Source organism: Euleptes europaea, chromosome 18 (assembly GCF_029931775.1).
Source record: "Euleptes europaea isolate rEulEur1 chromosome 18, rEulEur1.hap1, whole genome shotgun sequence".
Taxonomy (NCBI): domain Eukaryota; kingdom Metazoa; phylum Chordata; class Lepidosauria; order Squamata; family Sphaerodactylidae; genus Euleptes; species Euleptes europaea.
In genome coordinates this window covers 9,214,986-9,237,282 of record NC_079329.1, presented here as the reverse complement: position 1 = coordinate 9,237,282, position 22,297 = coordinate 9,214,986, and the positions used below count along the sequence as shown (strand labels likewise).

The window sequence follows — 22,297 nt, the reverse complement described above, 5'->3', positions numbered from 1 at the left end:
GAGGAAGAGCTTAAGGTGACTTGGGCCTAAGAAAGGAAACCAGTTTGCAAAAATACTAAGCCCCGTATCACTCATGTTACATAACAGTGCAGCATGGCATCATGTTATGGTTTAGAAAAAGTGGTAATTAGATTCAATGAATGACAAATCAGCCCTCAACTTTGTGTGGTTTTATTACATGACCTCCCCATATCTGATTCCTCCCCCTTTTGCCATCAAGTCACATTCGACTTATGGCGACCCAGTAGGGTTTTCAAGGCAAAACAAGTTCAGAGGTGGTTTGCCATTGCCTGCCTCTGTCATGACCCTGGTATTCCTTGGAGATCTCCCATCCAAATACTTGCCAGGGTCGACCCTGCTTAGCTTCTGAAATCTGACACCAGGCTATCCAGGTCAGGAAACCATTTACTTACAGAGAAAATGTCTGAAAGCCAAAGTCAAATGCCCACCCAAAAATAGTATGCACTACTGAACAAAATGCAGATCAGGTACAGGCATAAGCCCCATTTGAGTTACTGTCTCAATAAGTTCCTTTAGGGCAAATTTCCTCCTTATGCCAGCCTTTTATCATTTAGAGGGAGATTTTGTGTGTTGGGAGAGGCTGTGACTCAGTGGTAGAGCATCTGCTTGGCAGGCAGGTCCCAGGTTCAATCCCCAGCATCTCCAGTTAAAGGAGCTAGGCAAATAGGTGATGTGAAAGACCTCTGCCTGAGACCCTGGAGAGCAGCTGTCGGTCTGAGCAGATGGACCAAGGGTCTGATTCTAAGTCTTTTCTAATAAGGCAGCTTCATGGGATGTTCTTATGCTGAACCATCTTTCCAAGACAACATTCTTGCCCGCCCCACCACCTTGTACAAAAAGAATGTCGTAAAATTACTAAGGAAAAGCTTGCTCGCAGGAAGTTTAGGGCGGGGGCGTCAAACATACAGCTTAGGGTCCGGATCCAGCCCCTTGACAGCTCGTATCTGGCCCGCGAGCCAGCCACACCTGCTCTGGGCATGGCCCAGCCAAGTGACATTTATGTCATATCTGGCCCTCGTAACAAATGAGTTTGACACCCCTAGTTTAGGGTCTGGGATGCTCATAGTGAAAAAATGGATTTTAATTACTTCATAGGTTCCCATTTTCCCCTTGTGAAGCACACAAATTTGCTTTGCACCACTATTCTTACGATAAAAGTAAATTCCTTGGGTGGGAGAGTTGGAAGGTGTGGCGTCAAGTGGTCCCTTTTGGTAGCCTTACAAACTGGCCATTTCTGGAGTAGATCTAGTCACAGCAGGTAACATTCAGATTGAACTATTAGAACACATTCTGCCTTTGAAAACTGATCAGAAACTTCCAAGGGGTATAAAATACAGCAGCAAGGGAACTACTGAGGAGGAGGAGTGTCTACTTCAACAGGGGTACTGAATTGTTTCTAGGTCCAATTAAAGGTGCACCCCATCTTGACTGTATTTTGAACAAGCGTTCACACTGTTAATTTCTCAGTTTTTATGGCAAATTGTTACTTTATTTGACATTGTTTCATAGTTGAAAAATCAGAATGTTTTGTAGTTATGTCAAGTAACATATTTAAGTCTATGCTGCTGTTTAACATTCTGGCCATTTTCTGTGCCTTTTCTAATATTTATTATTTTATCAGCATAAGAAAACATTTTAATTCTGTAACTAAGATACTTGTATTATTGTAGGCCACATTTTCAGAAGTATGTTTTCAAACAGAATGTCACTGAAATGTAAACTGAACTGTGTGCAAAATAAAATTTTGTCTTGTTTTCAATAAACAGAAGCAGTGCTTTCCAAGTGCCTTAAAATCAACAGAACGCTCGTGTTATTTTCAGTATTGAATGAAAACGTCTTTTATTATTGGAGTTGCCTACCCCTCCCCACCCTACTGAGAAGTTATGCACATACTAAAACATTTTTATTTGTAAATGTATGGGGTTTCAAATACAGGCAACAACAACAACAACAAAAAACAAAGAAGGGAATACAAAGTTTATACACAAACAGAACAGGGCGTACACAAACTTGCAACCTGACATCATACAAAATAAAAAAAAGTTTATAAATTCACATCGTCTGGGATCCTGTACAGGCTCAATAGGGCCTCTCCCGGCGGTCTTGTCTGTGGTCTCCTCTGCAGAAGAGAGAAGGGAAAATTTAAATTCCAGGCTTGTAGCTTTATGTCACTTGCTCGTTATACAGTGAAAAACATACAACCAAAATGGGATAATGAAGACCTACAGGTGATACGTAAGTGTAAGACGCAGGACATGGATCCAGATAGTCTGTGATCCGGCCCACGATTCTTTGCCCAGAACCCAACTGCTTGTTCCCAACAGCCTCAGTCTTGCCAAAGTAATCCTTACCTGGAATCCATTTTTCCTGGCCCAAAGTTGCCTCTGTCTCCACCTCTTCCACCTCTGAATCCTCCCCGGTCTCCACCTCTGCCTCCCCGGAAACCACCTCGGTCAAAGCCCCCACGGCCCCCACGACGCTCTTCACCAAATCCACCTCCTGGCAAGGAAGAAGAAAACGCAGGAGGGTGAGATTATGCTACTATACTGAACACAAGAGGTGTGCCCTCTGTCACACAACACCAAAGGTGGGGAGGACTGACTGAACTCGACAAAGCGATAGCTGGTAAAAAAGAGTAGTCTTCTCCTCACACAATAAAGCAAGCAGATTTATCAAGAGATGTGCACCAAAAGGCACACTGGCTGGGGCATGTTTGTGCCTCACAGTGCACTGAGAGGCAACGCTTCAAGATGCTTCATAAGCATGTGCATAACTACTCACCCATGTGTGGCCCCCCTCCAGGCCCATCTGGTTTTGGTGCTTTGCACTGATTGCATTCATTACGCCATGAGAAATTCATATTCTCACATGTCCTAAAGCAAATGGAGAGGGGGGTTACAGTGAGAAGAAAGAGGATGGGACCAGTTCTCTCTCTTCCCCCCGCCCACACATAACTTGTTTCAACAGCATGCATGAACACTGCCAAGATTTTACTGGCTGCCGCTCAAAATAATTGAAGTATGCTGCTTACGGGTTGGGACATTTCCAGTCTCCGGCACGCTGCTGGCCCCCTCCTCCGCTGGGAAAGCCGCCCCGGTTGCCCCCACTGGAGCCACTGTTGCTACCGCCTCCACCACCGCCAAATCCACCACGGCCCATAGGTCCTGGGAAGAAAGGGGGGGGAATCATGCCAACTGAGAAGGTTTCTGTGCAAACGCAATTCCTTAAACGTAAAGGTAGTCCCTTGTAAGCACCAGGTCATTCCTGGTGACATCACATCACGACATTTACTAGGCAGACTTTGTTTACGGGCTGGTTGCCAGTGCCTTCCCCAGTCATCTTCCCATTACCCCCAACAAGCTGGGTACTCATTTAACCAACCTCGGAAGGATGGAAGGCGAGTCAACCTTGAGCCGGCTACCTGAAACCGACTTCAGTCAGGATCGAACTCAGGTCATGAGCAGAGCTTGGACTGCAGTACTGCAGCTTACCACTCTGCGCCATGGGACTCCCTGATGTTCAGATTGGTCTCTTGTGTGCATGCACAGCTAATGCTCTTTAGTGGAAAAAACAACAATCTGCTTTACTCCTCGTCTTCTCTAGAACTGCTCCCATGGCAGGATGTCCCAGAGCTGCCCAAAGGACAATTGCCCCCAACCCCTGCAAACTGTATTAGGACCCTGTTCTACCACAAGCAAAACACTCCCCCAGTTCTTATCCGTGACATGTACCTCCTCGGCCGCCCCGGCCTCTTCCTCCGCGTCCATTCCCGCCTCCTCGGGTGAAGTCTGCCCTCCGGGTGGCAAAGGAAACTTTGATGGGGTTGCCTGAGAATTCCTTTCCTGGGTGAAGGAGAGAAGAGAAATTACATCTGCCCAGTTCAACCCAGAGGCGAACTTTTCCCACCATTAACGTCTGCCATCCTCTGCATTCATACCTCCCTTACAAATACGGTTGAGATATTACCCTTCAAAGCTAGCAACTTACCATCAAACCAGTCGATAGCTGCCTTTGCAGATGGGGGATCATCAAAGGAGACTGTGGCCTCTCCCTTAAGCTTTCCTGTCTCACGGTCTGTATATAGATTTATCATGGGTTGTCCAGTTTTCTTGTTTGTCTGCAAGTACAAGCACCACAAACCGCAATGTGTGAAATACATCCCTTTTCTTAATGCAAGTTTGCTCAAATGTGACCAACACCCTGAGCCTGGCCTTGGCTGGGGAAGGGTGTGATATAAAGCCAATAAAAAATAAAATACAACTGCTTGGCACTGTTTTGCAAGCAGCTTTAAACGTTCGGTGGCTGAAATGCACCTGCGCATAGGAACCCGCAATACCACCCAGTTGTTCTTGGTCTAATCCTCCAGAAATTTTCTTCAGTCTAGAAGCCTACTTGTTCAGACTCTGAAGCCTGCCCCATCAGAAGCCCCGTTTTGTCCTCTGAGCTGCCACCTACCACAGAATCACGCAGCAACCTACTAAAAATGCAGCCCCTCTTGCAAACACAAATGCACCCACCTAGAAGCGTTGGTTTTTATATGCCAACTTTCTCTACCACTTAAGGGAGACTCAACCCGGCTTACAATCGCCTTCCCTTCCCCTCCCCACAACAGACACCCTGTGAGGTAGGTGGGGCTGAGAGAGTTCCAAGAGAGCTGTGACTACCCCAAGGCCACCCAGCTGGCTTCCTGTGTAGGAGCGGGGAAACCAACCCAGTTCACCAGATTAGCCTCAGCCGCTCCTGTGGAGGAGTGGGGGAATCAAACCAGGCTCTCCAGGCTCCAAACCACCGCTCTTAACCACTACACCACGCTTACCTTGATGATGCCAATCTGCTTGAAGAATTCAGCTACTGACTCAATGGTTACATTTTCACCGAGGCCCTGGACAAAGATTGTGTTATTGTCAGAGTTATCCTGCTCGCCAGCTGCAAAAACAAGAGAGCGAGACACACCGTCACCGTCATCCTTGGCATCTAGGGCAGACCACCACTTTTACTTCCCACTTAAGCCCTTGGGCAGCTTCTACACCATGTGCCCAAACTATTATTTCTGCAAATGCTACGTGGGGCGGCTGCTGGATTCCACATTGCTTTTAAGGCCAAGTTTGAGCGAACATGATCCTGCCACTGATCAGAACACTGGCTTCAAGACAGCTCATATCCTTCAGGCGCCTATTTTAGGGGAGCGGCTGTGGTTCATAGGTAGAGCCTCTGTGTGGCATGCAGAAAGTCCCAGGTTCAATCCCCGGCACCTCCAGTTAAAGGGACTAGGCAAGTAGGCGATGTGAAAGACCTCTGCCTGAGGCCCTGGACAGCTGCCACCGGTCTGAGTAGACAATACTGACTTTGATGGACCAAGGGTCCGATTCAGTATAAGGCAGCTTCATGTGTTCATGTGTCTACTCTTCCACTCCTGCCATTTCACTCAACTTGAACCATACTTTTTAGGATACCCTTTTCCATTCCATTCTGAAAAAAGCCACGACGTAACTGCAGCAAGCCTGAGCACGCCACAAGTTATTACTCTGGCATGTGCCCCCTCATCCCCCAAGGCAGGCCATAATGGTTACAGTATGAAGACCCCCCATTCTTTCCCCTCGCTTCAAAGTCCACATCCTCGGTGCATACCAGAATCATGGCGTGATCCTTGGTCCCGGGGTCCTTTTGCACATGAAAATAAGCAGAGAGAGATTCCGTTAGAAGTTCTCACTACCTACCTGCTGTTTTCTCACATCAGCACTACGGTCATGACCACATTAGAAACAGGCCAGTGTTGGAACATGTGCAGCCCTTGGGTTTCTATCAGTACAAGACAAATCACACCTCCAGTCAGAAGTGGTCCATGTCTTAATGACAAGACGGGCTTACTGAAAAACCAGTTTACCACTCTTTCCCCGGTCCGTACTGGACCTAATTTCCAGCTTTCAGGGGAGGTGCCAAGGCCTCCTGACACACATACTTGAAACACTGTTAAGACCACAAGACAGATGCGTCTATATGAACAGATCTTATAGCATATACATTAACCACTGCTACCCAGAGTCTCTTATGGACCTTTGATCAGTTCACGTTTCCAGCACCACGAGGTCTGTAGCAGCACGCTGCAATCTATCCTCGACTCATTCCACGATACAAAGAAGACAAGTAAACTTATGCATAGGAAACGGCAACCTTACATCACAGCACGCATATTCAAAAAAACCAGCCCTTTTACAAAGTGTTCTGTGTGTTGTTGTTTTTTAATATAAACCATCCGGTTACTTACACCAACCATTCTGCTGTTAACATTTGTGGGGTTTTTAAAACCATTTTGATACCTTTTATTGCACCCAATCTTAAAATTAAAATTTTGAAAGCATATGCCCAACACTGGTCTCAACGCTTTAAATCAACCCTGCATAAATGAGTTTTCAAATGTTCATGCCAAGCCTTTTTCAGCAAACCATATGGGAACTCTCCTTAAAACCAATTCTTTAGGTTTGGTAGTCAAGCTCAAAAATACCTTTTTTGTGAAACTTCAAACTATTCAAAACCAACTTGCTTAAAACAGAACCCCCATGAAACCACTTGTCATCAAAAGCGTTCTTAAATGAGTTTCATTCAGACCAAAATTGCACTTCCAAGTTTGAAGGGAGTTGTCCCTCCCGTATTGTTACCTGTACAAGTAACTTATTTTTTTTAAGGTACCATAAAACCTTTGTTTTACTACATTTTCTCAGGACTGCATGCATTTCCGTTAACACGCTTTAACCCAACACTCTTGTGTGTGTTTTAAGAAGGGACAACACGGAAACCCAACACTTACGAAGTGGCATTTTTCTCTCTCACATTCTCCAAAGTACACAAGTCGGGGGGGGGGGTTCGTTTTTTCCCCTGGTCTTGTTGCAAAACATACAACCAAGATGGACTGTACTTGTATCAAGAACTTGCCTGAGCAGAAAGCCCCATGACGTGGAAGTCAACACCACAGACACAACCAACCATTCTGGCACATGTGCCGCAACGGGGGGGTGCTCCCATAGGTTTTGATCTGATAAATGGTGGCTTCTCAAAACGTTTCTGGCATATAATATCAGAGTCTCCGAAAAATAATATATAGAAATACACTTTTGCAGTTCAAGTTTTTGAACTCTTTGGACTTACCACCAAATTTATTGAAGCCACCACCTCGCTCACCACCGCTGAGGAGATAAGTTAGAAGATAATGATGCTTTTTTTTCCATGGCTAAATAGGTTTGTTGCTAGAAACTACACCGGTTTCACTAAGATGCTGGCCAACACTTTTTGATTTGGTTCTTCTTGAAGATCTACAGACAACCTGCTCCACCTTTTCCTGACCCTCAGCATGTTTTTTTAAAAAAATATATATCAATACACCCTTGAGAAGGTATGCAAGCAAAATCAGCTCTAGCACGTTTTAGCCATTCTTGCTTCCGATCTTGAACTGTTATGCGAGGCGTCGTGATGCAGCTTTCGAGATAACGTTGCTTCCCTCGTTGCCGTCTTATTTCTTGGCATGATCAGTGAACCAAGCTTGTTTTTAAAATATTGTATACCACACACGCTTTTATTTCCAGGTCACCCTTCTCAAGTTTTGCCTTGTGCTTTCGCAAAGCTTTTACAACCCTAAATGCAAGTATGTGCTTTGAAAGCGTGTTAAAAAAAACCAAGTTCTCTCATCATAGCGTACTCAGATAGTAAGTGATATCAGCTCTAACGACTGCATTATCTGCCTGCCATTAAGATCTCTCTCCCTTCCTCAAACCCTTTACTAACAGTGGAAGGTGGAGATTTGATAAAAGTTCATTGACTTTCACACCTGTGGCACACAAAATGCAGAATTTGTTAACAGAGCAGGTATTGTTAACAGATCAATTACTTTTCATAAGCAAACAACCCTCCGGCTGTCCCCACCTATACTCACCTATTGTCTCATTTCTCCTACTGTTCGGTGGAAACATACAGCCAATGTTGCTTAGCAATCATTGCCTCTTGACAATACCATCATGAAAGACTCCTCCGCAAAAAGGGAGGCGAATCACACACCCAAGAAGAACAGGTGTAAAGATAGTGCTTTGCTACACATTAAACCACAAGTAAAAGTCCAACCACGATGTGGGAAAACCACACACATCCTTTTTACCTGTATTTGTAGCCATGATGTGGCTAGACCACAGAGTTATAACCCCAAGGAAAGCTGGTTTACAATCTGTATCAAAGCCCTTATGTGCACATCATCTCTTTCTGAAAAGATTTTTGTGAACTCGATTTATCATCAGCTTAGAAACCAAGCCCCCTCAGTACACTTCATAGGGTGAAATTGAAGGACAGTACACTATTGGCTAGGTAATTTCCCCCATAAAACGGAAGTACTGAAATCCTTATATATAGATTGATGATGCAGAGAAAGTACATGGCTCAAGAGAGCAAACCATAGTTCACCTTTGAGGAACAATTATTTTTGTATCAAGTGCACTTTTGAGGTTGCAAACAGATCCAAGTAGCATTGAAAGACACAAATACAGTGTTTTGCCCCCATGCATAGACTTGTTACTGCAACAAATGATTGTCGGAAAAGAGCTTAACTTGTTTACATGCAAACAGGAAAAACCACCAACGTTCGACACCAGTTAAAATTCATCCCGTATAGAAATTGGCACCTGTGACCTCCAGGGCACATACGGTGGCTTCCCACCCATGTACAGAGGACGCTACACATTTCTGTCACTCGCACCTTGTACCCTCCCAAAAGAGGTTAGAATTTGTTCCACTGCAAACACTAAAAAAGCGAATGAAAAGAAACCCACTCCCTCTCCCACAACAAGTGGCCGGACACCTACCCCATGCCTCCACGACTGCTCCCTCTGTTGCCGCCTCGGCCGCCGCCGCTCCGATCAAAGCCACCTCTCCCGTATCCTCCACCACCGCCACCACCGCCACTGCCTCGGCCACGGTTGCGGTCCTGCTGGCCGCCGTATCCCCCTTGGTCCTGGCTGCCGTAGCCGCCGCCGCTGCCACCTCCGCTCATGGAGGACTGATCCTGGCCATAGCCACCGGCTGGAGAGAAGTGTCAATAAGGACTAGGGTTACCAACGGCAGGCTGGAAGCCAGGATTTCTTGGGGAACGCAGTGCTTGCACTGGTGAAGAAGGGTGTCTGTGAACAGATCAGTCCCCCGATAAACTCCTTGATAAGGTTCACTGGGGAGGAAGACACCTGGCATGATGGTGTTCCAGGCTTTGACATATGGGACCATATGTATTTTATATTAGTGTTGCACACAAACAGAATTTCCCTATTTTTGAATCATTGAGCTCCCACTGAAATCCATTTAGAGGTCTGTCTTTCCCTAGTAAAGACTAGAGGCACGGAGCGCCTTGATCTATCTAATGGCTGGTCAGGCAAGAGTATCTTTCCCTATAAAACAAAGTGGGGAAGACAAGGACTGCTTCTCTTCCATTCATTGTTAAAGCGCCTTTTGGCTGCTTTAATATTTAACATGGTGTCAGTGAAGAGACCTTGAGTACATCCCAAGTGTTATGTTCACATTCAGGAATGCTGTCTCTAGAGAGCATCCAGCTGTGATATATTCAACCTCGAAATGATGTCTTTTTTAACCTCAAGGTCATGTCTCATTCACAGCCCAGTGAAAAGTGTCTAAAAGATGCTTCACTAAGGATGTTGGAATGGTTTTGATTTTATACATTATAGGGATTTAATAGAAATGCTGTATTATGCTTATTTAAACCGCCACATTTAAAGGAGGAGGGGGCATCCAGAGTGGCGTAGCTGCTCTCGCTCCCAACCAGGTGGCAAACCCCTGGCGACTGGAGAACACCCTGCGTTCAGCGACGCTGTGCCATTCATAGCTGGCAGACTGGAGAGAAAGAAAAGACACTCACATCCGCTGCTGCCGCCTCCTCCGCTGCTACTGCTGCTGCTGTACTGACTCTGTTGACTGTAGCTTTGTGGTGGATTGTAGGAAGGTTGCTGCCCGTAGGAGCTCTGCTGCTGGCTGCCGTAGCTGGACTGCTGGCCGTAGCCCCCGCTCTGGGGCTGCCCATAGCTGGAAGTCTGAGAACTGCTACCGTAACTGTAGGTTTCAAAAGGAGACACACAGGCATGTGTATGCAAGACTTCCGTGCACAATGCAGCCCCCTGTACTCTTCAGGCTCCACCCAAACCAGCCCATTAAGATGGGGTTCTTGGATGCACTGAAGAGTGCAGCAAAAGAAAGGGCTCTAAAACGGAGCATGCCTGGAATCTGTTCTCTGGACACTGCCCTCCAGCTAGGTCACGAGGAAAAAACCAGCATTTAATGTAAAAAAAAGTACAGCCTAAAAAACCCACAATTAAGTCGGGGACAGCTTTAACACAAGACACGTCTGGCTCAAGAGAAGACTGAGAGGTGATATGATAACCATCTTCAAGTACTTGAAGGGCTGTTACATAGAGGATGGTGCCGAGTTGTTTTCTGTTTCCCCAGGTCAGACCAGAATCAACGGGTTGAAATTAAATCAAAAGAGTTTCTGTCTAGACATTAGTAAAAACTTTCTAGCAGTTCCTCAGTGGAACAGGGTTCCTCGGGAGGTGGTGAGCTCTCCTTCCCTGGAGGTTTTTAAGCAGAAGCTAGATGGCCATCTGTCGGCAATGCTGATTCTATGACCTTAAGGCAGATCATGAGAGGGAGGGCACCATGGCCATCTTCTGGGCATGGGGGTAGGGGTCCCTTGGGGGTTGTGGGGGGGGGTTAGTTGTGAATTTCCTGCATTGTGCAAGGGGATTGGGCTAGATGACCCCGGTGGTCCCTTCCAACTCTATGAAGAAGGCATTGGCATTTTCCTCCGCCGAGTTCCCCCCTGCCGTGAAAGATCGAGAGGCTTCCCAGGCCTTACCTTCCAGTGGTGGAGCTGGCTGGTTGCTGAGAGTAGCTGGGGTAGGTGGACTGCTGCCCGTAGGATGTCTGAGAAGTCTGATTGCTGCCATACCCGGTTGAGGAGCTGTAAGTCTGTGGCGTCGACTGCGTGCCATAGCCAGCTGTTCAGGAGGCAATTCGTTCTTAATAGGATGCAACTCCTTCACCACCAATAACAGTACCTAATAAGTCATCCCATGATATACGACTCAATAGAATTAAGACTGACAGCTTTTCTCGGGTGACGAGGGATGAGACGAAAGACTTCTGGCCTTCAGTAGCTTTTTTTTTAATTTCCAGCGACCATACACACTGGCAATCCTCACAACTTTGACCCACCTAGGAATACAAACCTAGAAGCTATTTTGATCCACCAAAGGGGATGGGGACGTGGGGAAAAGCAGGTCCTAAGACCTCCTCGGCATATCAGCATCCCAGAATACAGCTGGACGGTGCCTACAATGTGGGGACTTCCTTGAAACTAATGTTCAGATGGGAGGCCTGCAAGGAACTTTAAGCACTGCACTTTGAGTTCTAGGCTGGACAAAAGCCAAGACACAAATTAACCTTTTGCAGCCTGACTTCACTTTTGGCATAATTTACTTCATCTTTGAAAGAACATGAAATGCTTATTATTTTCTTCATACTAGAAAGATGGATCTTTCCTAGTCTAACTTATCTCCTGGGGAGGATACACTGCTGTTTTCCCTAGCAGCCAGGAGGATGTAATAAGATTCGCTATAATACTCACAGCTTTGAGTCTGGCCGTACGAGCTGTAACTACCCTGGCCATATCCAGAGGTATCTGCTGACTGTCCGTAACCGCTGTAGCTCTGCTGCCCATAGGGCTGGCTAGTTTGCTGAGAATAGCCCTGCGCGGGTGGAGTTGGGTATGCCCCATAACTGAAACAAAAGTCAGGCAAAATGCAATCAATTTCAAACACCATGATCAACTTTACCGTGAGGCCCCTGTCCTCCCCAGGCTCCTCCCCCAAATCTCCAGCAGTTTTCCCAACCTGGACCTGGCAACCCTGTACCCTGCCAGTGGATAGGGGACCTGGCAACCCTATCTCTGACAGCTAAAAAATAACATTCTCTTTGCACAAGCCCTATAACAGGAATCTAGATGAGAAAAAATTAATCTATGCTTTATCTGTGCTTGAGAACTTTAAGCACTACAGAGCAAGCAAAAAGGGAATGGGGTCAAAATCTTTTAAGGGTGTCATCACTTCTTTAAAGACCTAAATAATCCTTTTGCACTCCTGGACATATTGCAGTTAGTCTTTATAATCCAGGTTGCCAAGCAGAACTTCATATTTGTTTCCTGACAAAACAGAATAGAAATTCTCCGGGGAGCATCCAGTTCTCCTACTTGGAAGTTAAGACTTATCTAGTAATAGAAAATTGAGACTAGTCAAGCCATCAATGTGATGTGCAAGATCCAATTAGCTGAGACGCCTCATGGCATTCTTGCAAAAGGACGTTTCTCCAGATGATTAGTATGGCCTCCCCGTTGAGGTCACAAGAAACAAGTGCTACTCACATCTGGCTAATGTCATAGTTATGTACGCAGCACACACACAAAAAATCTGCAAACATGTCACTCATGCAAGATGAGTACTTCGAGAACTATTTACCTCTGTGTTGCCGACTGGCTGTAATCTGCAAGGGGGAAAAAACAGAGCCATTTTAAAACAAAGGTTTCCATGTCATCTGTTTTGACTAACTAACAAAGAAAGTAACCAATGATTCAAGGAGGGAAGTGCTTAGGAGCATTTGAGGAAGCAGGCGTTAAGTGGCTGTCTGCGTTTGACACTTCTCTATGCTCCTTTTACTTATGCCACCCAGAGCTATAGGTAAATGCAGGGCATGAATCCTTGAATAAATGAAACTAAGTAAGTAATAATTATTCACACTCACGTCGGCTATAATAGAACAGGCACATGCAATCTGCGTACCAAAAAGGCAAACCATAGAAAAAGGAAGGTTGCACGAGACAGGATAACGGCAGGATACAGGGACAAGCTCTTGGGAGGTCCAGATTCCTCCTCCTCCAAAGCCATGAGAGCTGTCCGGCCTTCATGCCAGGAAATTACATGTACATACCTTAAATTCCAAAGTATCTTATTTATTAAAATCCATGAACGCATGAAGCTGCTTTACACTGAACCAGACCCTTGGTCCATCAAAGTCAGTATTGTCTACTAAGACCAGCAGCGGCTCTCCAGGGTCTCAGGCGGAGGTCCTGCCTAGTCCCTTTAACTATAGATGAACACATGAAGCTGCCTTATACTGATCCAGACCCTCGGTCCATCCAAGTCAGTATTGTCTACTCAGGCCGGCAGCGGCTCTCCAGGGTCTCAGGCAGAGGTCTTTCACCATCACCTACTTTCCTAGTCCCTTTTAACTGGAGATGCCGGGGATTGAACCTGGAACACATGAAGCTGCCTTATACTGAATTAGACCCTTGGTCCATCAAAGGGCGAAAACGCAGGGTCGCTTTAGCCCCCTTTATTCTGTTTCAGCCAGGATCGAACACACATTTGGCGAAACGAATGCGTTCGATCCTGGCTGAAACAGGGAATAAAGGAGGCTAAAGCAACCATGCGTTTTTGCCCAATGTTAGTACTGTCTACTCAGACCAGCAGCGGATCTCCAGGGTCTCAGGCAGGGGTCTTTCGCATCACCTACCTGCCTAGTCCCTTTAATTGGAATTGAATGTGGAACACACGAAGCTGCTGATGTGCCAGCCTAAAAAGGTATTTTACCTATGGCACTGTGTATGCCCCTGTGTATATGAACAGAGGGCAGATACCCCAGAAAGCTTTGCTTTCTTTCATTTTCTCTGCTTGTTATTCAAGCGATGTCAGCATAAGCATATACACACACTATCCGCCTTCAAATGTTGCAAAGCAAGGGACATTCGCTCCTCTCAGCTGCAGAGCTGGTTCAATCTAAAATTGCTTGTCTTTTGTTTGCTAGGATCACGCCATGAGAACTGTCCTCATGTATCGAAATGAAGATGCTCTGAACAGAATTGTATAAAGCTTACTGCCTGTAGAACGGAAAGTTTGATTTATTTTTGCAGTCTGACTCTGTGTGGGGTTGGAGAGATTTTAAATCCCAGCTTTTGTAACTGTTTAACTTTGTACTATTAAATAGAAAAGCTGTTAAACTAATTCCTGATCTCCAGTCGCTATCTTTTATCAGAGTCATTTAGAGAGCGTTTTTCTAGGCGCAACACTGCCTTCTACTGAATCAGATCCTTGCTCCATTGCTCAGACCAGCAGCAGCTCTCCAGGTTCTCAGGCAGAGGTCTTTCGCATCACCTACCTGCCTAGTCCCTTTAACTGGAAATGCTGGGGATTAAACCTGGGGCCTTCTGCATGCCAAGCAGAGGCTCTGTCACTGAGCCACAGCCCCTCCCCAAGTAAACACATGAAGCTGCCTTCTACTGAATCAGACCCTTGGTCCAGCAAAGTCAGTATTGTCTTCTCAGGCAGAGGTCTTTCCCACCACCTACTTGTATAGACCCTTTAACTGGAGATGCCAGGGATTGAACCTGGGACCTTCTGCATGCCAAGCAGAGGCTCTGCCACTGAGCCACAGCCCCTCCCCAGGTAAACACATGAAGCTGCCTTGTATGGAATCAGACCCTCGGTCCATCAAAGTCAGTATTGCCTACTCAGCCCAGCAGCAGCTCTCCAGGGTCTCAGGCAGAGGTCTTTCCCATCACCTACTTGTCTGGACCCTTTAACTGGAGATGCCGGGGATTGAACATGGGACCTTCTGCATGCCAAGCAGATGCTCTGCCACTGAGCCACGGCCCTTCTCCATGGCTCTCTGGAGTCTCAGGCGAAGGTCTTTCCCATCACCTACTTGTCTGGACCCTTTAACTGGAGATGCCAGGGATTGAACCTGGGACCTTCCGCATGCCAAGCAGAGGCTCTACCACTAAGCCACAGCCACTCTCCATGGCTCTCAGGCAGGGGTCTTTCACATCACCTACTTGCCTAATCCCTTTAACTGGAGATGCCGGGGACTGAACCTGGGACCTTTTGCATGCCAAGCAGAGGCTCTACCACTGAGCCACGGTCCCTCCCAACTCATAAAGCCTGGAGTTCCCCCACAATATAACAGGATGCTTGAAAAGACACAAAACCACATTTTTAAAACCACAATTTAGGCCTGCGTTAAGACGTGGAGGTAGCACCACCTTCAGTCCAGAGCAACAAACTAGAGGGTATCGACAAGACGGGGGAATGGGGAGGGGGGGAGACGTTAAGCACCCACCCATGGGGGGAAAAAGCAGTCAAGGCATTAGAGAAGAGCTTCAATCCCCCTGGATGAAAAAGAGGGGGGGGCGGAAGGGTGGCTGGCCCTTTAAGGCGTCAAAAATAATGGAGGGGGGGAGGAAGGGCCGAAGCGGGCAAACGACGGTTGGGCTCGGGCGGTTGGCGGAGGCGGGGCCAGGCAACGCTTCCCAGCGAAGACGAAACACAGGGAAGGGAGGCGTTTATTAGAAAGACCCGGATGCAAGCCGGCCGCCACCGCCGCCTTTTAACACGCATGCGCGAGGACCAGCGCTTTTAAAAAAAAAACCCGGCAACTCCCCTCTAGCGAAGACGTCAGCTTTGCCCGTCGACGGAAGGAGCGGAACTCGCTTCCCCCGCCCTGGCAGCGCGCGCTGCGCAGGCGCGGCTCTCGAGCCGCCCACGTCCCTCTGCCCCTGGAACGGTCCTGGGAACCCCCGTGCCTCGCTCCCGCCCGCGCCTTTCTAGAGGCATCGACGCCGCAGCCGCTCGCTCTTCCCCCCCCCGCCCAAGATGGCGGCCGCTCATTGCGCAGTCGGGACGATCCCGAAAGGGGCTCCGATTTGCCCCCCCCCATCTACACTACAGAGGGGGAGAAAGTCTCACACAGACACACACGACACTTTCTAGGCTGCCCCCCCATATCCATATATACATCCATATATATATCCATATGGATATATATATATATATATATATATACATACCCATTGTAGTAACAGCCCAGCATTAGGGGAAGGGGCTTCACGGGCAGGATTCCACCTCCTTGCAAAAAGGAGGTGCGACCCTGCAGCCCCTTCCCCCCCAAAACGCTCAGCAAGGAGGAGCTAACCGTGCCACCCACGCCCCTCTTCCCCAATTATGGGAGAAAAATACCGATCGAGGTACTTAAAAAAAAAACCTTTAAAAAAATGCCTCGTGGCAAAGCCTCCTTTCCCCCTTGCCTGCAGTGATTTTGCCCTTCCTTCTCGAAAACCGGCCGGCTCAAAGCCCCCCCCCCCCGGACCACCCGACATCATATAGAGGCGACAGCGGGCGTTTTAGCAGCGCCTTGTTCTCCACCCCCCCCCCCAGTCGCCTCTTAAAGCCGATTTAAGCGAGCCGGGCTGCAGCCCAAGCCATGCCTGCATCCCTCCATTTTGTTCGCCTTTAGCGGCTCTTCCTCGGTCGGTGGGTGGGTGGGTGGGGAACCCAAGCCATTGAAGACAAGCCCCCCCCCCGCGCACATTTATAGATCTCCCCTCTTTGCAACCCCCCCCTCCGCCCCGCCGACTCTTCCACTTTGCACGGCCCTTCTTCTCACCATTGGATGCCATAGCAGCAGCCCCGACTTTGCTCTCCACGTGCGAACCAGCAACCTCCCCGACCGCTTCCTGGGCTCGAATCTCGTTCCTGCCCCCACCCTTCGCCCCAATTATACCGCCCCCTCCCTTTCGCGTGGGGCGAGACCACGTGAGACAGCGGGAGGGGGAGGAGAAAGGGAGGAAACCCAACGGAGTGGAGCTCCCTTCGCTTTTAGGACATTTTTTAAAATAATCTAAAACGTGGCCCCTGCACGGGTTTGTGAGATGCTCAAGCCCACGGGATTCGCCTCCGGGGGGAAACGCGCTGCGGGGGTTGCAGGCGCCCTTTGTTCTCCCCTACTGCACGGAAATGGTACAGCCCAAGAGGCAGGGGTGGGTGGAATGACGGGGGGAGATTGGAAGCAACCAAAGCGTCACATGGGGGGTGGGCCTTGAAAAAAACCGGCGTAATGTGGGGGATGCGGCTGTCTCCAGCTTGAAGACGCTTTAGACGCCAGGAGATTCGGAGCTTTTCCCCTGCTCTGGAAGATACCAGAGCAACTGCTGTGGCCGTATTTATAGTACAGTCCTATGCAGAATTGTGTGTGTGTGTGTTAAGTGCTGTCAAGTCGCTTCTGACTCATGGCAACCCTATGAATGAAAGTCCTCCAAAATGTCTTTGACAGCCTTGTTCAGATCTTGCAAATTGCAGGCTGTGGCTTCCTTTATTGAGTCAACCCATCTCTTGTTGGGTCTTCCTCTTTTCCTGCTGCCCTCAACTTTTCCTAGCATGACTGTCTTTTCCAGTGACTCTGCAGAATTAACCCAGTGTAAACCCAGTAGTTTCAAGGGTTTTAGATTGGGCTAACACCACACAGGACTGCATTGTCGTTGCAGCGATATTGAACAGAAGTCCAGAGGCACTATGAAGTCTTACAAAATCATTCCAGTTTATTTATTTTATATCTATAAGGGTGTGTGTATGTGCGTGTGAAGTGCCATCAAGTCGTAGTTGACTTATGGCAACCCCTTATGGGGTTTTCAAGGCAAGAGACTAACAGAAGTGGTTTGGCAGTGCCTTCCTCTGTATAGCAACCCTGGACTTCCTTGGTGGTGTCCCATCCAAGTACTAACCAGGGCTGACCCTGCTTAGCGTCTGAGATCTGGCTAGCCTGGGCCATCCAGGGCAGGGCTTATATCTGTATAGGATACATTTTAATAAACCAACCTGGTGCACTACTGGTATATACATTACATCTTATCTTCAAAACATGCTATAAATCTTGATTTCGTTTTTTAAATCCTAGTTCATGCCATAGTATTCCCCTTTACCCTGTATGGGTGTGAAAGCTGGACAATGAAGAAAGCTGACGAGAAGAAAGTTGATTCATTTGAAATTCATGGCTACTAGTTAAAATGGATACTAGTCATGATGCATGATTCTCTCCAGTATCAGAGGAGCAGGCCCATTATATTATGTGCTGTGGAACACAGGCAGGACAGTGTTGCTGCAGTCGTGTTGTTTGGGGGCTTCCTAGAGGCACCTGGTTGACCACTATGTGAACAGACTGCCGGACTTGATGGGCCTTGGTCTGATCCAGTGGGGCTTTTCTTATGTTTTTATGAAATGTGGTGTTGGAGGAGAGTTTTACGGAACCTGTGAACTGTCAAAAAGACTAATCAGTGGATTCTCAATCAAATCAAGCTTGAACTCTCTCTAGAACAGGGGCGTTAAACATTAGGTCCGGGGGGCGGATTTGGCCCCTTGAGAGCTCTTATCCAGCCCGTGAGCCAGCCAGCCAGCCCTTACTCCCAATCTGGGCTCGTGTAACCGCTGCGGTCTTGCCAGCCAAGGCAGCCACCCTAGGGTTGCCAGGTCCCTCTTTGCCGCTGGTGGGAGGTTTTGGGGGCAGAGTCTGTGGAGGGCGGGAAGGAACTTCAATGCCATAGAATCCAATTGCCAAAGCAGCCATTTTCTCCAGGGGAACTGATCTTTATCGGCTGGAGATCAGTTGTAATAGCAGGAGATCTCCAGCTAATACCTGGAGGTTGGCAACCCTATGCCACCTACCCCGTCCTGAGGTGTCAACGATCAAAGACTGTTCAATAAAAGAAAATACTGTATGAGTGTTTTTGTGTTAAGCATGTTTGTATTTTAAGTGAAAAATAAAGTAAAAATAATATATTTAATTGGCTCTGCCTGTGTCTTCTATAAAGTTTGTATCTCCGGGACCTGGTATTAAATTTTATGGTACACATGTCCCAGACCAACAAAGTGATATTTATGTAACAAATGAGTTTGACACCCCTGCTCTAGAAGCTAAAATGACTAACAGAGCATTCCTGGAAGGAATGCCTGCACCAGGCTTAGGAGGCAACCCAGCGGTGTTGCCTCCTAAGGTGGTTTCGGCAGTGCTGAAACCTCCGTCCGGCGCCGAAAACCCGTGCGGGCATTTCTGAGCCGAAACGGCTCAGGAGGCCAACTAATGTCGGCCCCGTCCCCCAGCCGGCGCCGGAACACTCCGGGAACGCCTCCCGGGGCGCCACCGCAGCCTGTGCCGGCGGCTGGATGCTGGTGGGAGGCTGCGGCAGCGGCCGGGCACAGCACTGCTGTGGCAGCGGCCGGGGACCGGCGGCTGGGCCTGCATGCCAGCGCTAGGGCCATTAACACATGAACACATGAAGCTGCCTTATACTGAATCAGACCCTTGGTCCATCAAAGTCAGTACTGTCTCCCCAGACCGGCAGCAGCTCTCCAGGGTTTCAGGCAGAGGTCTTTCACACCACCTACTTGCCTAGTCCCTTTAACTGGAGATGCCAGGGATTGAACCTGGGACCTTCTGCATGCTAAGCAGCTGCCGGCGTGCGCCTTCTGGTCGCTGGTGGTGTGGGCCCTTGCGCCGGCGGAGGCCTTCGTCGGCCTCCTAAGGCCTTTGGGTCAGGCTGCCGGCGCATTCCAGGAATGTGCTGTAAATGGAGTAGGGTTGCCACTTCCGGGTTGGGAAATACCTGGAGATTTTGGGGGTGGAGCCTGAGGAGGGTGGGGTTTGAGGAGGGGAGGGACTTCAATGCCATAGAGTCCAATTGCCAAAGCGGCCATTTTCTCCAGGTGAACTGCACTGATTACACAAGGAAAACACCTAACAAGGGTGTATAGTTCTTTGGACGGGCATGGAGATGGCCTTTCTCTCTCCTGGCCCCCAGTATTGCAAAAAACGATAGAGGTGAAACAATCTTTTAAGGTGTTCGTGCAAAATCCCTTCCTACAAAAGGCATCCGATTTAATTTCTGAACCAAGAGGGAAAGAATTCACACAGGCCAAAAATAAAAAGACGGGAAAATTTCACTTTCCACCTCCACCTCTCTAAACAGATATCATGCTGAAATCATCGTTATGGAAACACACCAAACTCTCAGACCAAAAATAACGATTTATGTTGGTTATTATTAATAACAGCAGCCGTAGCGTTTGCAAAAGATTAACAAACTAAGCCCCGATTTCACCCCCCCTTTTCTACATTTGTGGAATGGTTTATTCCGCTGAACAGGGCTTCCCTGTCCTCCAAACCAGCTCAGTCCAGTTCTGAGGCCCTTCCTGGCAGTTGTGAATGGGGAGGGGGGGGCGCGCGTTGGCATGGCAACCCTAGAAAATAGGCCAGCGGCCCAGACAAAAAGGTCGATTCACTCTTTGCAAAAAAATCCACGAGCCAGCCAAACAGGATCACGCTTTCCGTTAGTAATCAAAGCAGGCGAACTGCCAGACCTCGATCCTTCCAATCAGTAAATATAAAGGTTGCCACTTTTTTAAAATGTAGAGGCTCCCTGCCTTTAGCAGTTGCAACCACGCAGAGAGATCAAGGCTGCTTCCGCACAAAGGTTTCGCCCCGGTTTCACGTGTAAACTAGAGCCGGAGGGGGGGGGGGGTTGGAGCATCCAAGGGGACGTCCTCCACTTTCTGGGTTTTCCCCTGCTTCGCTGCCATGTTTCCCTTATTGGGTTTGGTACAATCTTTTGGGAAAGATGGCAGTCAAAGTGCCTTTGTGCGGGATGTGGATGGGAAGGTGTGCCGCTTTACCTTCCTTCCATCCGTTGCAGCTGTCATCTCCCTCCCACCCCAAGCAGCAGCAGGGAAGGGCTTTTAAAGACATTGGTCACTGACATGCTATAAAGGTAAAGGTCCCCTGTGCAAGTACCGGGTCATTCCTGACCCATGGGGTGATGTCACATCCCTATGTTTTCTAGGCAGACTTTGTTTACTGAATGGTTTGCCAGGGCCTTCCCCAGTCATCTTCCTTTTACCCCCAGCAAGCTGGGTACTCATTTGACCGACCTTGGAAGGATGGAAGGCTGAGTCAACCTTGAGCCGGCTACCTGAAACCGACTTCTGTCGGGATCGAACTCAGGTCGTGAGCAGAGTTTGGACTGCAGTACTGCAGCTTTACCACTCTGCGCCACGAGGCTCTTCACTGACATGTTACCAGTGTCTTAAAAAGCCCTTCTCTTTGCAGTCGAAGCTACCACCACATCCTTCTGCTCTGAAGCCATCCGCAGACACAAGGGCTCGGATGCCTCCGAGAGATTCCACCCAGAGCCTTGCAAAGAGGCTGGGGAAAGAGCCAGGATATCAGAATCATAGAGTTGGAAGGAGCCATACAGGCCATCTAGTCCAATCCCCTGCTTCATGCAGGATCGATCAGCCTAGAGCATCCCTGACAAGTGCTTGTCCAGCCTCTTCTTAAAGACTGCCAGTGAGGGGGAGCGGGAGAAGAGCAACCATCTTCTCCGGCGGTCTGGGAACAAGGCAACGGCCAACACGTTCGACACAAAAGGCAGCGCCGACCTGAAGTCGACCGTAGCTAACCACGTCAACTGGTTGCAAGCAGTGCTGCATAAGTGGGCGAGGGAGAAAAAGAACCGGAAGAGGGAGGATATGCTGGGCTCTCGTCCAAGATGCAGCAGCCGGCAAAAGTGACTCCAATTGACCCAGATCCAGCCCTTAGCGTGTGGCAGGCGGGAGCAAAGGAAAGCAGGTTCCTGGGACGCTGGCGAAAGGGTATCTCCACAAAGATGCTCAGATGATAAGTAAACATGGAACTATGCCCCATGTGTGCTGAGAATGTAATAAAGTATTCCCACCTGCTCTTCCTTGCTGCTCCTTTAGCTTGTTCTATTTTTGTTTGTTTTGCCATCATGCTGCAGCTGACATGTCAATCCTGTAGGGTTTCCAAGGCAAGAGATGTTCAGAGGTGGTTTGCTATTGCCTGCCTCTGCGTAGCAACCCTGCGCTTCCTTGGTGGTCTCCCATCAAAGTGGTAACCAGAGCTGACCCTGCTTACCTTGCAAAATCTCAGGAGATTGGGCTAGCCTGGGCCAGCAGTCTTAAGTGCTCAACCTTGTCTGGAAACGGGTCTCTCCTGCCCCCTGCAGTCCTGCCAAAGAAGCACAGGATTTGGTAACAGGCTAGAGAAGCTCAGGCTTCACCAGGTCTCCTTTATTTTGACCGAGCTCCTGGCCTTCAAAGGTACAGCTCTGAAACTAAAAACAGGCCTGGTGACAACTCAGAATCCCAAATGGGGCTAAGCAGGATTTGGGGGCAGCCCAAAGATATGAGGCTTGGTTTCCGCATAGCTCCTTGCTCCTCCAATTTCAATAGCCAAGGAATGGTGGATTCAGGAGATGTTGGCTGGCACCCGGTTGGGGACGAGTCGGACACATAGGGTGGAACAGTGAACTGCTAAAACATTCTTCACTGGTCAATGGAAGTCC

At 48.4% G+C, this 22,297-nt stretch overlaps 1 protein-coding gene across 1 annotated transcript; it reads right to left on the bottom strand.

Moving 5' to 3' along the window:
- Positions 1–2,027: 2,027 nt before the first annotated feature.
- Positions 2,028–21,004, bottom strand: FUS (FUS RNA binding protein). The gene is made up of 15 exons (XM_056864213.1): positions 20,974–21,004; positions 12,573–12,597; positions 11,687–11,838; positions 10,916–11,057; positions 9,923–10,113; positions 8,862–9,078; positions 7,165–7,202; positions 5,650–5,682; positions 4,838–4,947; positions 4,009–4,138; positions 3,753–3,863; positions 3,053–3,185; positions 2,803–2,894; positions 2,373–2,520; positions 2,028–2,140 (listed from the first exon to the last, which is right to left on the bottom strand). The coding sequence occupies exons 1-15, from the start codon at positions 21,002–21,004 to the stop codon at positions 2,101–2,103; spliced, it is 1,593 nt and encodes a 530-aa protein (XP_056720191.1). The 3' UTR covers positions 2,028–2,100.
- Positions 21,005–22,297: the final 1,293 nt, after the last annotated feature.

Excerpts from the sequence above, each read along its gene's own strand:
- FUS (XM_056864213.1), bottom strand. The coding sequence starts at position 21,004 with ATGTCAGTGAAGAGCCTCGTGGCGCAGAGTG. Across the intron at positions 4,139-4,837 it reads AGCAGATTGGCATCATCAAG|ACAAACAAGAAAACTGGACA; the intron begins GTAAGCGTGGTG and ends TTGTACTTGCAG. Across the intron at positions 3,864-4,008 it reads AGCTATCGACTGGTTTGATG|GAAAGGAATTCTCAGGCAAC; the intron begins GTAAGTTGCTAG and ends TCCTTCACCCAG.